The sequence below is a fragment of the Protopterus annectens genome, chromosome 3.part0 (genome assembly GCF_019279795.1).
Source record: "Protopterus annectens isolate FY-2018-M chromosome 3.part0, PAN1.0, whole genome shotgun sequence".
NCBI classification, from domain to species: Eukaryota; Metazoa; Chordata; order Ceratodontiformes; family Protopteridae; genus Protopterus; species Protopterus annectens.
In genome coordinates, this window is record NC_056731.1 from 161,531,750 (window position 1) to 161,549,570 (window position 17,821).

The window sequence follows — 17,821 nt, forward strand, 5'->3', positions numbered from 1 at the left end:
ATGGATAGTATCAAAAAGACCATACACTGCTGCACATAACAAACTAAAGATATCAACTCAGGCAGAAAAACTGAGAAGATATGCAAATAAATATACAGGAAAAGTACAAAATTAGCAATTTATTGGTGACTCAAAAATTATAAAAAAATGGGAAATAAAACAAAAGGAATAGAAACACCACCAAAAAAAGAAGAAACAGATACATTTTGGAAAAATATTTATGAAGCCCAGTGGAACATAACAAAGAGGCTGAATAGATAGAAAATTAAAAGAAACAGTAAGGAGTTCAAATGTAGAGGATATGAAGTGGGATGAAGTAACGGACAGAGAAATTGAAACAAAATTAAGAAAAGATCCTAATTGGAAACCCCCAGGATAAGATGCACTACCTAACTTTTGGATAAAAATATTAACTTCTTTACACAAAGATTTAGCCCTAAGTAAGAATTACTTATTTGCACATCCTAAAGAGACACCAGTCTGGTTAGCAACAGGAAAAAGTATACTCGTCCTTAAGAGTGAACTTACAAGCCATCCTAAAAACTATAGACCAGTTACCTGCCTTCCGACGAAGTACAAACTATATAGTGGAATTGATGCAGACAGAGTTTATAGTCATTTAGAAAAATAACTCAGTTATGGCAATAGAACAAAGGTATAACAAAATGAAGTCATATGGAGCAAATAATCATTTGTTGCTAAAGAAAGCTATAAAAGATAATTGTTATATGGGGAAGAATCTAAGTATGGCATGGATAGATTACAAAAATACATTTGACAGCATCCCACATTCATGGATAAAGGAGTGTTTCCAGATGTATAAGATACACCCTATATTGATCAGTTACATTGCAATGATCATGAATCAGTGGCAAACCATTGTGCATCTAAGCCATGACAAAGGACAAATTACTATCCTAGGGATAAAAATTCAAAGGGGATATTTCAGGGTGACTCTTTTGTCACCGCTGCTTTTTTGTCTTGCCTTTAACTTATTAACAGATTAGGCCATGGTTACAAGTTGGCTCCCAGAAAACAACCAAGTTTAAATACTTCTCATCTAACTTTTGTGGATGACTTAAAACTGTAAAGTTCATCAGATGAGGAGCTGAAAGCACAACTGCAAGCCATTAAAACCTTATCAGATGATATAAGGATGCCCTTTGGTCTTGGTAAATGTACAAAAGCAATGTTTGAAGCAGGAAAGCTGCAGCACCAAGAAAATGTCTGTCTGGGCCAGGAATGCGATATACAGGAATTTGAGCAGGAAGAAGTGTTTATATATTTGGGAGCTGATGAAAGATTGAAAATAAAACATGAACAAATACAAACAAAACTCAGTAAGGAATACTGTAGAAGACTAAAACTAATACTGAAGACAGCCCTGATGTCTAGCAACAAAGTCCAAGCTATAAACCAATTTGCACTTCCTATTCTAACAAAAGGTACTGGATCAGTTGGACAGGAAAACAAGAAGAATGCTTCACACTTATCTACTGGTATATAAAAATCAGTGTATACCAAGATGATATATTCCTCATTCTGAAGGAGTAATGGGCCTCCTCAAAACTGATTGCATGTATAGATCTGTAGTTATGGGACTGCATACGTATCTGCTGATCTCACCAGATCCAAACATAATGAATGTTTTAAAACATGAGGAAAAGAAGTCTAAGATGACTTCCCTGCTTAGTTTAGCAGAAGCATGTTGGTGTCAAGCGGAAATGGACATCAAAACAGAAGTAGAATACAAACATCAGGCATTAATTGAATGTACCAAAAAAAAAACAAAATAAAGAATATAAGGAGAAGGATCAGATGAGAAAGAAAGAAATATGAAAAAGCCACAAATACTGTGGCAATTACTGAAATCTCTTGAAACATCATGTCAATGCAGGAATGGTTAAGGAGAGGTGAATTCAGACCAAAAGACAAAAGGTTAATAATGGTGACATAAGACAGTGGACTATGTACATGTTGGTTTTCAAAGTCCATTGAACATGTGGGAGAAATGAACAAATGCAGGTTCTATAAAACAGAAAGAAACAGTCATACATCTTGTTGCTGGGTGTGATACATTCATAGCAGAGGGCATGTATACTGAAAGACATGATAATGTGGCAAGACTGTTGCACAGAAACTACAACGCTGAAGTAGCTGAGAAGCATTAGAAACTTGAACTACAAACGATTATAGAGAGTGATGAAGTTTATAACATATGAGATCCATACCTCTCAACTGTACAGATTGTCGCAGAATGTCCAGATTTATGCCTCATATTTTTGGTCTGTTTTCATAAAATTGTGGTTTTCTGGCACATTAGTGGCAACTCATTAAAGATTAAAGTTAGAAATGATGACAGACAGTTGAGTTTCAGACTTCATACCCTACAGAAAATTCATTCTAATGCAAAACCTGTTATTCTAGCAACTTTCTAAGTTTGTAAGAGCAATATTTAAAAAGTGTTCCTATTTTTGGGCCTTTGTCCCACTTTTATATATGGCTTTGTCCAGATTTCTTGCTCTAAGAGGTTGACATGTATGATGTGATTGCCCATTACCGACAGTTCAGAAAACAGATGCAAGAAAACCAGAAAAGAAGGCAAACATAGCATTAATCATTCAAATTGTTACAACCAGTGATTACGATGTCTTATGTAAAGAGAGACACAAAATCATAAAATACCAGGATTTGCAAGCAAAAATGAGAGCAATGTAGAAAAGAATACCCAGACAATCCCAATATTAGCAGAAGGAATGGATCTCATAAAAAATTATTTACAGTCATATTTAGATATGGTACCAATACATGTAACTCTATATGAATTACAGAAGGAGTCAGTTCTGGGCACACTGTGGGTGCTGGGAAGAGAACTTTTGAATAACATCAAAGATTGAAACAATATTCATTTCATGACCTTTAATCATACCCTGATTTAGGAATGGGGTCCATTCCCAACATGGTATTAAACACCCAAAAGACTTGGAGAAATTAAACCAAGTGAAAAGAAGAATTGTCTAAGATTAAGGTACACTGCACTCTGTGGGGAATTTTCATCTCTTCCTAATGTTATGCAATGATAGAGTCAGTATACGTATGTTTGGGGAGTTTTCCTCTAACATAGAATGTGCAGAGGGACGGTTTCCAACCTGTTGCATTGATTTGAATGCCAGTAAGATCTTTTAATCCCTTATGATCAGACCAGCAATGTCAGAATGATCGCATTTCAAGGTATCATAGTGGAAGTTGTTTATTCTGTCTAGTTCCATGCTTTGATCCCTAGGACGAAATGTAATGAAATCATTTTGAATTATACGTAACTATATAGCTTAAGGTGCCATCAGTATGCTATAGTTTATATAGATTTATTAATTTGTATCCAGCCAACTTGTCTAGGAAACTTTAAAGTTTAAAAATCAAATTAAACTTTGTAAAACAGGGTAAATGACAAAACCTGAACATTTTGGTTCTAAATCCTAAGAACATAATACAGGTGACTGTTTACCCCTAGGTATAATTTCAAACAGTCTACAAAAGATGAAAAATAAAACTTAAAAACAAGTTTTGTTTTTTAAGCTAAGAACTGAGAAGTGCATAGCAAGTAGTTTATTGAAGGACTAAGCTACGAATCTGGAGACCCAGCTTAAATCTCCTCTGCCTTAGCTCCCAGTGCCATCAACCGAGGTATTTAATTTTCATGGCATTCTGCATCATCCGAGAAGTGTGAACTCTGATCTTTCTGGGCTTACATAACTGTAACAAATAATTAATAAATTACGGTTTTACAACATGCATGCAAATATTTCTTATCTGTAGATAAGCTACATAGAAAAAATCAATAAACTAAAAAGTGTCATGATGTTTTAAATATGGCACAGAATATTTTAAATCAGTTCACAAGGAAAATGCAGTGAAGTCATGGAGTAAGAAAAGTAGAGAACAATGGTACATTGTCATTCAGATTTAATTGCCTATATGTTTTCAACTTCAGCATTATGAATGAACACCCAATGTGCCTTTGTTCCCAGCACACAGAGCTTCAAATAACCTAGAATTCAGTCAGGTTTTTTATTCTTATTTCTTTTTTTCCTGTACCTCTTCAGCTGTTGCCTTGGTAATCTTCAAAACCTCTATTAACGATTCATCTTCCACCAAGGAGCCTTCTGTGCTGGTAAGGCGAAAAAGTAGGTTATCTTCCAACTCCTGCATTTTTCTCTTATTTGATGTTACTTCTTCCATTAGCTTCACCCTTTCTGCCTCTAGTTCCTAAATAAAATTGTTTTAAATGAGAAATATTAAGACATTGAACTAGAAGTGACATTTCCAATACAGATAACATCCACTCCAGAACTTGTCTGTTTATATAAATATGGTTACAGGAGTAAACTGAAGCTGTTCAAAACTACTGTATAACTTAAAAACATCTTAACAGCTAATTCAATACTGTATAAAACTTATTGATTTATATTCAAGTCACTGCTATTCATAAATTGCTTCACATTTTAGGTTGTTAAATCACTCTTTACATTATAGTGTCCTTTGACATGCTCCAGTATTGTTATGGTTCTGTTAATAGTCTCAGTGGGCAGTACTAAAGCAACAATAGAAAGTAACAAATTCATTCTCTGAGCAAGCCTGTTAGATGACCTTGAAGAAGAATGTGCTCCATGTGTGTTTGTGCTTGGGTTTATGCCCTTCTGCAATTAGTATTTAGTATCTTTTTCCAGAATTTCAATACACTCTGGGACATACGCACACTGAATACTTTATGCTGCAATGGCATGAGTCAATTATATAAGGGTGATCAGCTCACTTCCTAGCCAACAAACAACACCTTCCTACAAATCAAGAAAGAACAATAAGGATGCCTCCCCCTTTACAAATGAGCACTACACTAGTAAATACTTAAATTACAGGAAAGTTGTACAGTCAAAGTTTACAGCAGGACTCAAATTACAGAGAAATCTCACAGTCAAGGTTGACAGTAGGACCCAAATTACAGGGAAATCTCACAGTCAAGGTTGACAGCAGGACCCAAATTACAGGGAAATCTCACAGTCAAGGTTGACAGGAAAAACTCACTCACTTGCTGCAGTACAGAGGGAGGTAATACTGACCCATCAAGGAGTGTCATTTTTATATATCAATTAATATAGTAAGAAAGTATCTCCTATATACAGCTTTAAGGATTTCCAAGATAGGTTCTATGTTTGACCTTCTTCTTCTTTCAGCTTTTCCCGGTTAGGGGTCGCCACAGCGGATCATCTGTCCGCTCATGATTGGCAGTGGAGTTTTACAGTGTTGATTTGCCAGCCCGATACCCAACCTTCCACAGAAGGCACACACGTGCGCACACTCAAACCTAGGGCCAATTTAGAGTGTCCAGTCCATATGAATCCCAAACAATAAGCCACTGTAAAGTGGTCGCTAATGCTTCAAGAGGCCAGATGGCACTATAGATGTGTGGTACAGTGTATGTTACCAAATACCACGCAGTTAAAAATGAGAAATGTCTCTATCAAGGATCCATCTCAGAATGTGTCTGCAAATAAGTGTCAACTATGCTTTTATTTTATATATTTTGGAAAATACAACAGTGCATTTTCTGGTAACATTCCACCGATTATTTCATTACTGATACATTTCCATTTTTCATACTATCACAATGTACATGTCAACACAGAGTTGGGGAGTCCAGAAATGGTGCAGTCTTGTATGAATGGTCTAATCATCATAGTTTACAACAGAAATAAACCCACCCTGCACTTCCTGAAGATTCTATTGTAGTTTATATGTAACTACAACTTCAGTTGTTACCTTCCCCTTATAGTTGAAATAATGCCCACTGTACACTTTATTTATTTATGTTTATTTATTTATTTAGCATCTGTTTACTGGGAAAGCCTGACTGGGCATAGATCCCATTTTCAGTGGAGGCCTGGGAAGAAAAGCTCCATAAACAAACTTACAATTTTACATGATAAGGACAGTTAATAAATGCAATCACACTGATCAGGTGATAAAGATGAAAAGTTAACAATAATAAAAAATAGTGTATTTAAATGACACTAAATACAAATTGGGACAGAACATATAAATAAAAAATGGAATATAGGTACAAAAATGAGTACAGTTCAAGTGAATTAATTCAAGAGACTCTAGGAAATGAAGCTGATGTTAGTAATTAGGAGAGACAGGTAGGACAATGACAGGAGAGAATAAATGAATGGTTTAAGAAATGGTGAGTGCAAAACAATAGTGAGATATAGTTAGGAGAAAAGTATAGACAGGGAGCGAGGTAAAGAGACAGGAAAAATAGGGGGCAGAAGAGAGGTGGTGGTAGGTTATGAGAAAGCCAGAGGTTGGGGAGAGCAATAACATGGAAAGGTTGGAAGAAAAGAATTAGTGGAAAATGTTAGCATTAGTGGAAATGGTACAGACCCAGAAGTTGAAAAGTAATCCTTGATCTGGTCAAGGCCTTTGATACCATTCCCCACTCAGGAATCATAGAAAAACTCACTAAGCTTGGCATCAACCCCTATATCACTAGGTGGGTTGCGAACTGGCTCACAGATAGAACTCACAGTGTAAAAGTAGCTGACTCCAAGCCAGACTGCCGAACAGTCACGAGTGGAGTCCCCACAGAGTTCGGTCCTGGGTCCTCTCCTGTTTGGTATCTACTTCTCCGAAGTCCAGGCCAACACGAAGGGACTCTGGCTGACAAAGTTCGCAGACGACTGCAAGTTGGGAGCTATTATTATTAACTCCCCAAGTGATGTTGACTTCCTGCAGAAAGGCCTCATTGAGACCAATGACTGGTGTCAGAACCTTAAGAAGCCTTAAGCTCAATGACAAAAAAATGTGTCATCATCCCCTTTGGGAAAAATTTGGTTCCCATGAATTACTACATCGATGGTAGTCCATTGAACAAAGAAGGCATTATAAGAGATCTGGGAAAGGTTGACAGCAACCTCTCTTTTGACCACCACATTGCCACTGTGGTCAGAAAGTCCTTCTATGTGGCACATCTCATTACTATGGGTTTTGCATCCAGGAAGAAAGAGGTCATTGTCTTCCTCTACTCTTCCCTCATTAAGCTAATCATCAAGTACAATGCCCCATTTGGCATGTACCTCACTAGACACCTGCAACAACTGGAGAGGCCACAAAAGTCCCTCACAAAGAGGATCCTAGGCCTTAAACACTTGTCCTATATGGACAGACACAAAAAAAACTCCAATGTTGCCTACTTAGAGGCATTCTCAGCTTGACTTAGAAAGCAATGTCTGACCCAGCTCTGTTAGAAATGCTACATCTAAAGAAATCCCAATCCCTCCACATCACATGTTCCAGAGACCTCAACCTCATTACCACAATCAACAGAACATGCTGGAGGGACAGGTTCATAACCCAGAGACTGCCAATGCTATGGAATAGACTGCCCGTACATGTCAAACAGAGCACCTTACTGGCCCTCTTCAAGAGAAATCTTGATGAGTGGATGTGAAATCGAAAATTCACCCCTGGGATCACTCCAGTGGTTCTACTCGACAGAGACACTGGGAACTAATGTCGGGTGGCACGATGCCAGGGTAATCCTATGGGCTAGGCTTATAAAGGTTCCAGGGCCATTAGCCTAGTACACACCAAGGAACCTAGGAACTTATGAATGATATTTTGAACATATGATGATTAGGTATTGATCTGATAGAAATGGGAATTGTATTCCAGGATCTAGCCACTGAGTTAGAGTATAGGCTATGAACAATGGATTTGCAGATTTCAGGGAAATGTTGGTCAGAAGAGCAAAGAGGTTGTCTGGAAAAGTAATGTTTAAGAATGTTACAGGCTGCTGGGCAGGATGAAGATTTTTATACCATGTTATGTGCAAAGAGAATTTGAGCATGAGTTGATGAGGCATCTCAATCCAGTTTAATGATTTTAAGGCCAAACAGTGAGGATAGCTGTATGGCTGATTGGCAACAAATCTGGATACCTTGTTATAACACAGCTCAAGGTTTGCTCTTAGCGTGGTCTGTTTATTAGTAAGGATAGAAGAGGTATAGAGTAGAGTAGAAAGGAGGTAATCATTGGCAAGAGATACTCTTGAGGCATTAGTAAGGCTCTAGATATGTGAAGCATACTGATGTTTTGATGTGTTTTCTTTATATAACTCTGCTTTTACAGATCATATTTTAGTTTATTATCTATAGCAACATCTAATAGCTTGGTACATGGTTCAGTTTCTATAGCAGTGTTGTTAAGAGATTGCATTGAGAAGTACGTTTTTAGGTGAGTTTCAGATTCTGGAAGAAAGAGAAGTAATTTGTTTGTTTTTTTTTTTGGTGGGGGTTAGGAGAAGCTGGTCTTGTCTAGTTAGTTTTCAGTTGAGTTGAAGGCATTTTGAGAGATGGACTGCAGATGGGGAAAGTAGTCTGATGAACAGATAATAATGGAATCATCTAGTGTAGAATGTAGGCAGGATGTATATGGATTGCTAATAATGATGTTAAAGAGTAGAGGGACAAGTATAGAGCATTGATGAACTCCAGTATTAACTGGGAGGCAGGGAGAAAACGTGGAGAGCGATTTAACTGATTGTTGATGATTGGATAGGTAGCTGGAGAACCAGTTAAGTATTGAAAGAGCAACAGCAGATATTTTAGAGAGACGTTTGGAGTCAGAATCTGTGTCAAAGGCTCTGGAGAGTTCTAAACAGAGGGCCGATACGTCATTATTGTTATCTCTGCCTTTAATTACAGTATCTGAAAAGGAGCCTAGGGAAGTTGCTGTGATGTGGTTTGGGTTTGAGTACATATGCTAGCAGTTGTTTTGGATGCATTTCTCTAGTATTTTGAGAGGGGAGACAAGATTGCAATAGGTCTGCAGTTTGTTATTTCAATGGATTTACCACCTTTGTGAAGTAGGATGATATAGAATTTTTTTTTTGGAGCGTTGGGACATGTGGTTCTTGAATAGATCTGTTCATTAAGATGGAGACTGGATAAGCAATGCAGGTTGCCGCTAACTTTAGGTATGTTTTTGGTAGACTGTCAGCTAAGGGAGAACTGGGCATAAGCTTACACAGTAGCAGTTTTATGTAGGCGGTGGGGACAGGTTTTAAAGTGAAATTTGCTTTATTGGAGATGGGAGTGTCAACTGGAGTACAGTAGGATTTTAAGCAATTTTAGGTAAGGGTCGCTACAGAGTCAATGAAATGAGAAATTAATTTAATAGCATTTTCTATGAGGGAAATGTCAGAGTAGGAGTTAGGGATGCTAGATGTAAAAGAGTACAGGACTTTGTTTATGATGTCCCAAATTTTTTTTTTTTTTTTGGGGGGGGGTACTTTTTTGGTTTAGTTGTTCAAGGTAGTACTTTTTCTTGTTTTCAGTGGCTTATTTTTTGTAAGATTTTGAAGTTGTTTATAGGTTTGAAGGGTGACTTGGGATTTTTGTTTCTGCCAGATTTTCCAAGCTATATCCCTTTTGTATATTAAGGTTCTGCTAGAGTGAAAGTCTAGTTTTGGTGAGATTTAACTGTCTTTTTTTTTTCTAAGTGGAGCAAGGCTGTTTCCAATATCCAGAAATAATTACTCTGAATTTTAAATTAACATCAGGTAATGGTAAAGTATAGGGGTGGAGCAGTTTATAGCAGAGAGCATGTTGTTAAAGTCATTGCAATGAAAGTTAGTAAGGTTATGGCATTTCTTATAGCCATGCTGTTTGGTATTATAATTAGTCTCTGGACATAGGTGGGATGTGGGTCACTCAGTGAGTATGGCAGTGCTTTGAGATCTTGGTAAACATTAGGGTTAGAGAAAAGGATCCAGTTCATGCTAGTACCAGTACTGGTGGTTTTCTTGTAGCAGATATGTGTGGTTATTAGCTGAATATAGCCATAAAGACACTAGTAGAAGGGAAATCTGTTGATAAGGTTTGCCATCCAGTTTGGACATCACCAAGTATTATTGTTTCATTGAGACTGAATTAGATGTCCATTGTAGGATGCCTTCCAGAATAGGGGTGATCTTACCTAGGGGAATATAAACAGTGATGATGCATAGGTTTTTATGGTCATTTAGTTTGCAGTTAGAAACTAGGAGTACAGCAGAGTGGTGAATTGGTAGAGTAATAGACACAAGGGAGATAGCCAATTGGTTGGAGGATAGGACTGTGACACTACCTGTTTTGTTATGCATCCTATAGGACTACATAATATTATAATTAAGGAGAAGATTTTCTGAGTCATTTATGTGTGGCTTGACCCATGTTTCAGTAAGAATGAAAATGTCAGGAGAATAATGAGTGATCCAAGAGAGAATTTACAAACTTTATTTAGTAAACTACAAATATTCATGGAGGTGATTTTCAAAGTTTTAGTGGATACTGTTGATTTAGAAGAGAGAGAGGGAGGTACAGAAAAAGGGTCAGGGCCAGGGCTTTGGTATATATTACTGCACAAGAAGCTATTTTAAATAGTGGTATGGACTACTAGAGATTTAGGTATGTTACTATGGAACTTGTATTTTACCTTGTGGGGGTGGAGAGAGGCATAGAGGAGTTTACATCCGTAAATGAGAGAAGATGGTAGAATAAATTAATTGGAAGCTGGTGTTTTCCAAGAAAAACAATCAGAAAAACAGAACAGGTGAGTTAAGAAGGTAAAACAGAGCTAAGAGGTATATCAAAAGCAAAATGAGGCAAATTGCTATACTCTTATTTTGTGGTCAGATACGGCACCGTCACTCTGTTAAAATAACACTATAGTAAAACGGTCTCTACAGGATTTTTAGAAGGATATTAGAAGGATAGAAGATTTTTAATACTAAGGTTTTAAACTAAGTTGGAAGATGACTATTGTCTAATTAACGGAATGAAAGGAATTTTCTGGTCTAATGCCATACTGATTCTCTCCATTATTCTCTCTTCCTCTCACTGTTTCCCGCTCCCTGTGTGTTGTCAAGAACTGGAATCATTACTCTGTTACTTTAAACCTTGAAAGTGCTATAAACAATGGCTAGGTAATGTTATCACCTCCCAAGTTTGTTCTCTTATTGCGCACTGCAGCATTGGTTTAGTCGTTACCAAAACCTTTTCCCATTTCACTGTGATTCGGGCTGGATAATTATAACCCCCCCCCCCAGCTTTACCTTTTCTCTCTTCGCTCTTCTCTACGCCCATCTCAGCATGTCATCAGAGGATCGTTCCACCTCTGTGTATATCATGCCTTTTTGAACTAAATCACATCTGTGTCCTCAGTGATTTGCCAGAAATGGACAAACATCACAAGGAACAGATCAAAACTATGAGACTAAAATATAGACATTCTGTGAAATTCTGGACAACTGAGAGGTATGTGCAGCAAGTTAATGGTGAGGAGGTCATGTGCCAGTGGCACAGGTTCAAATCCCTTGCACTTGCTATTTTTTTCATCACTTATTTACTTTTAATATGATGCCCCTGGTGTCTAGTGGTGGGACAGAGGACTAATATCCTCTATGGGAGGTGTTAGGTTTGGAATACCTTTTAGTATCTTTTAATGCATACTGTTTATCCCTACTGCTGCTCTGTTGTCTAGCAGTTCCTTGCACTATGTTCAATTTTTTTAAATACATCCTTTAAGATGTGCCATATAGAGTATTCCTGGTGTTTAGTGTTCTCTCCATCTTACATCTTCCAAGTTATACCTGGCATCTGGTTGCTCCACTATCCCCATTATCTTTACATGCAGCATTATGCAGAGTAACCCTTGGTGTCTGTTGCCCCTTCATCTCTGAGTCCCATTGATGCACATAGCTAACCAGAGTCTAAATTACCTGATCGAAAAACCTGCACATCAAATGCCTTTTTGCACACCACTAAACATCAAACTTCCATTTCTGTGAAAAGCCATTTCAGAGATTTTTTCCTAGGGAAAAAAATTGCTTGGCCAACCAGAAACAACACAATTTCAAACCTTTCAAAGTGGGAGGCTTCACTCCTCCACCTCCCTAACAAAATATACCAACTCCAAGATTGCACTACAGTGGGGAAAAGGGCAAATTCACGACGATGGCCAAGTGATTTTTTCCCCTAGGAAAAAAAATCTCTGAAGTGGCCTTTCACAGAAATGGAAGTTCAATGTTTAGTGGTCAGTGAAAAGGCATTCAATGTGTAGGTTTTTTGATCAGGTAATATAGACCCAGATAATCACTTATTCTTAGTGGCTAGTGGTTCCCTTACCCCCAATCCCTGTTCTGCATAAGTGCTGCTCACATAGGAGATATCCTTGATGGGTAGTGGCTCCCCCAACCTGATATTGCTGGCTCTGCTCATTGATCTAGGGATGTATGGAAGTGCAGGTCACCCCAACTCCCCCACACACATATACACAAAAATACATCTCCTCACATACACTCATGCACACCCAGTAACACTACAACTAAACTCTCGAGCATTTCCTCTGCTGTAATTGATGAACCATGCCTTTTGGCTGTGTTCACTAACATGAGGGGCCAGGAGCAGCCATGCTAATCTATGCAGCTCAGATCATAAGTTCATAGGTAAGTAATTGACTAGTTGTCCTTGCAGGCCATTTTAAGCCTAGTTAGTTTCCCTTTTGTACTTGAATTAACCTATCCCATTTTGTGTTAGACTGGCCTGGCCCATCCCATGACTGATAATTATATATTACCTGTAGTGAGAATAAGGGGGATCATACCTTAGATTACTTAGGGAGGGTGGACTAATGGTTAAGGTGTTTGCCTTACAAACACAAGGTACAGGGTTTGAATCACACAGAGGATAACTGGCTAGACTTAAAATGACTTGCAAGGGCAGTTAGCCTAGTACTAACCTATGAACCTATGAACTTGTGGGGCCCCATGCATGGGATAAAGCATTTAGGAGCTGCCTTTGTCCATTATAGTACAGAGAGCAGTCCCAGGGTAAAGTTTCTGTTTCCCATCCACACATAGCCAGCCTTAGGCATAGGCCAACTAGGCGGCCGCCTAGGGTGCCGCTCTACTAGGGGCACTTTTACAGTATTTATTTGCTGTAGGTAGACCAGAATGGGGGCAGCAGGTGATGTGTTGGGGGACGCCATGGAGCCCTCTTGCCTAGGGCACCAGTTGACCTAAGGCCGCTCCTGCATCCACAGATAAATGTTGTGCTTGAATACGGACAGGAATTAACTTTTTTTATGTGGATGGGCAGTCTGTTTCAGAGGAGGTGTCCAATGGGAGATAGATCTGTCCCTACAAACCATTCTGTTGATGTTGCAGAAGAAGTTTAGATCCTTAGACCAAGTATCTCTGATGCCATTTGACTTGATTATATGTAGTAAACCCATCAGTATTGGGTCGGATGATACCTTGTATGCCAGACACAGGGCACCTCTTAGCAGTCTGTAGGATGTCAAGTATAGTGACAGGGCTTTAAGTAGATCCATGTAGGACATGTTGTTTACACCTTGTATCCTTTTAATAAGGTATCTCTGCGGGCGTTCCATTTGTTGCATGTGCCTGGACAGATACGTGCCAAAAGGAGGATTATACTCAATGACTGGCATAATAAGGGCTGAGTAAAGGGGAGCAATGACATTCCTAGATCTAGACACAATCCCTTTGTTTATATGCTGTGCAATATAAAAGGACTTTCTTACGACAATGGGCACATGTTTTTCAAAAGTTAAGTCACTGTCCACATAAGTTCCCAAACCTTTAACAACTGAGTCAGCTCTTAGTGGTGTATTGTCAAAGGGGTATTTCCCTGGGGTATTTTCTGAATCACTTGGCTGTGTAAATGCCTTATCACAGGAAGTTCTGGGGAAGAGCATATGGTTAATTATAATACGCCTCTCCACCTGATTGCCTCATTAACATGCAGCATGATTACTGAGACAGCCCACTGTGTTGCTGCACGTTTCTGTGCAAAAGCATCATGGGAGGGCTGTGTCTGAGTTTTAAATGTGTACACCTCATGGTAACCTTTATGAATTCAGCCCTGTGTCTATTTTCTTGGAGTATCTGGATATTTAATTATCTTTTGCCATGACTTCCTCTGCATTTATTCAGAGCAGGATGCTAAACAGAATTTGTTATCACTTTTAATTGCCCTTTTAGGAAAAGCTCCTAAAAGACTAGCTTTTGTTAAATTTCTGTTCTAAGTATCATTTGGCCTGTCATTCCATGGTAATAATATGTCCATAACTGGAAACATAGCTTGTACAGGAAAGAAACAGATGTTTCCATACACTCTTTCCTTGTTGCCCCCATTTGAATTTGAAACTGACCTAATTAGTTTACTTAAAAGTGCACTGTGACACTGAAACATGCATTATGGCATTTGATGGCTGAAGTACCACAATGAATTTCCCCAGTATCCATAATTTATGAGGACCTTTCCTTAATAAAAATGTCAAAACGTTGTATTAAAGATACCACCACATATATCTACTTTATTACTCAGCAACATCACCAGAGAGATAGCATGGAGATGCTTTTATAGACTTAAATGGATATACCTTCCAGCCATGTGTGGTAATGTGTCCATTAAAATCTATGGATGGATCCCTATTATGATATCACCAAAGGTAAATCACACTGAAAGTCTCTGTGACATCAGGATAGCAAAAATAATATTAATATTTAATAATATTAAATAAAAAGAATTAGCATTGTCAGTAGCTCAGCAGGTAGCACATTTGCCTTTGGTGCTGGAATATCAGAAGGCTGTGGGTTCTTTTCCTACACAAGTACTTGGATTAATGTTCCAATACAGACACTTCAGTGTAGTATAAGGAGGGGCTCCAACATTCCTGAGATTACTGTCCTGTAGACAAGATGTTAGATGTTAAACTGAGGTCCCACAAGGAGGGGCTCCAATATTCCTGAGTGCACTGTCCTATAGACAAGATGTTAAACTGAGATCCCATAACGAGGGACTCCAACATTTCTGAGTGCACTGTCCTGTAGACAAGATGTTAAACTGAGGTCTGCCTAATGTTGCTGGTATCTAAGATGAATGTAAAAGATCCTATGGCACTTATCAAAAAAAGAGTAGGGAAGTTCCCCAGTGTCCAGTCTAAACTTCCCTTAGTCGATATGAGTACCACCTGAGATTTCCACTGAAAGCAGGAGAATGTCCTAAAGGGACTTACCTGTCAACAAAGAGAAAAATAATATAATAAACTTTTATTTAAAATGGGGTCCATAAATTACGACTACTAGGAAGAAACATATATCGCAGTGGTGTATGCACTACATGCCATGGTGGAAAAAGTAAATAAAAAAAACTTTTCATCAGTAAACTTTAAGGTTGCAAATATTAACGGTATGTTCCCCTCCCCAACCTACTGACATCAACAATAACTCTGTGAGGTACCAAAGAAAACAATACATACAAGAAGGAGATAGTGTCAGATTTCACAAGCAGACCACAACTCAAGTACAGGCAAGAAACAGAGGTAGATATACTTAAATAATATTTATTTATATCAGGAACATTATGGACTAAGGGTTTGATCAAAGAGAATAAAAAGCACTTTGCAATGAGAAAACTGTGGGTTTTGGGTAAAGCTGTTCTAAAATATGGTATTATGGCTACTATATTTTGACCTGACTTTAATTTATTAAACTGTGATATTTTTTGAGTTTAATGGTTAAAAAATTACTTTCTCCTCAGGTTTCTGATCTGGATATTATACTATACTAGTGAGTGCAGAGCATCCATCCCCCTACAGAGTGGCACTTCTAGTAGTCATGTATGACATTCCCAGTGCTAAAATAAGATTTCCCAGCCTTTAATGGCAGCATATTTTCTTCTTCTCCTTCTTCGTTTCTAAAGTTTGTTACCATAATCAATTTATCACATTCTTCAGAAAAATCATTAAAGTATGGAAACAACAATAATCAGTATTCAAACTCATTCATACCAACTCAACTATTTTTACAATAGTTAAGTAATATTCTCTATATCCAAGATGGTAAACTAAATACACTATGTACATTGCAAGCTAAACTGACTAGCATAAAACTAAATTACATAACTAAAGTCTGAAATCATATTATTAGACAATTATTTTATCTTTTATAAAAGTCCCATAACTACAGAAAAGACAGAATTACTCTCCTCTTCATTCTGTATTTCTAACAAATTTGCAGAGCATCCTTTTACTTGTCTTTATGCAGAATATGGAGAGCCTACATTACATTTTCACTCTAGCATGAGAATGTGTCTTTATATTCAACTGCTTTGAAACATTACAAGTGAAGAACGACAGGCTAATCTCCTTTTTTTCATTTCCAGTAATTAGATTTTCAGTCACTGCCTCCTTATTCACTAAAGCTGCCATCAAGCAGCTTACTGTAGTTCATTGCCATTTTACATTTATCTTGACCCTCACCCTCTTCCATGATATTGTCTGTTTCACCTTGGATGGACAACTGAAATGCTCTGATCAGCTTAATAAACAAATAACTTTATGTAGCATTACCTCTCTAATTTCCCTTAACATTTTCATTTTAAAAAAGGGCTTACTTCAACTTCCCCCTAAACACAAATGCAAAAAAGTCCTTTCTGACTCTTTCTCCTAGTTTTTCCATGTTTCACTCCCAAAGGAAAATAAACATGGTTGATAAGTTAGTAGCTTTCTCTCAGCAATCAGCCCCCCCCCCCACCACCACCAACCTCTTGCTAAGCTGCAACCTCTTTCCTCTTGCTTTTCTTTCTCACACGAATGTACGATACCTTTGTTTTCAGAACACTGTACTTATATAACCCTCCTCAACATGCAGTTAGCATGAGCACTTATTTCTGTTCTCATCCTTCATATATTGTCATTGCGAGAGATCCCCAATAGGCGAGTGCCAATTTCTAATGATCCTTGCTACAATGTGAATTATTTTATTTATTTATGTATGTATGTCTGTATATATGTATTGTATGCATGTATGTTTATATGTATTTATTTATTCTATTTGTGGATAGTGAATTGTCCACCTGGGAATTTCATATTTTTACTAAAGTCCCATGAAATAAAAAGTTCCAGAGTGCGAAACATCTGCCAGATAATGTAAATAATAAAGTCATCATACACTGCAAAGAAGCCAGTCACCAATATATTTAAAATACATATACTTACAGCATGAAAAGCTCCGGAGTGTAGTGTGTGTGCATGTGTGTGTGTGTGTGTGTGTGTGTGTGTGTGTAGGTGTACCAATTGCTGTCACCCAAATGTTGGTGCATGTCTGTTTGTGTCTTTCGGCTTTTCCTAGTTAGTGGTCGCCACAGCGGAACTCCAGTCCACTAATGATTGGCAGTAGAGTTTTACGTGCTGGCTTGTCAGGCCTAACGCACAACCTTCAACAAAGGAACGCCCGTTCATGCATGTCGCCACACAGAAGACGCTCTAACTGAGAATCGAACGGGCAACGTCTAACTGTGAGGCGACAACGCTACCACAGCACCACCACTGCAGTCTGGTTCAAATGTTGGTGCATGCAACATTTTAAATAAAAAAAAAAAAAAAAAAAAAAAAGATTAAAGCATCATTTTTACCAGGGACAAATTCCCCCTGTACCACCCATGTGTGTATGTGGGGGGGGGGGGCTATGCCCCTAGACAAATGTCGACCTAACCTACAGTTAACATACTTCAGAACTGCCATGCACATATATATATATATATATATAGAGAGAGAGAGAGAGAGAGAGAGATCTATAGATATAGATATGGATACATATACACATATAGATATAGATATAGATATAGATGTAGATATAGATATAGATATAGATGTTATCATGTGCTATGGCCCATGCAGTTGTTCTAATGAGGAT

The 17,821-nt window shown here is 37.9% G+C and overlaps 1 protein-coding gene across 1 annotated transcript in view; it reads right to left on the minus strand.

The window, feature by feature from the left end:
* LOC122796791 (dynein axonemal heavy chain 5-like) overlaps positions 1–17,821 on the minus strand; it is a 2,204,633-nt gene that overhangs the window by 473,590 nt on the left and 1,713,222 nt on the right. Inside the window, exon 65 of the mRNA XM_044065521.1 lies at positions 4,096–4,266. Within this exon, the coding sequence (XP_043921456.1) occupies positions 4,096–4,266 (171 nt within the window). The remainder of the gene's footprint in view (positions 1–4,095; positions 4,267–17,821) is intronic.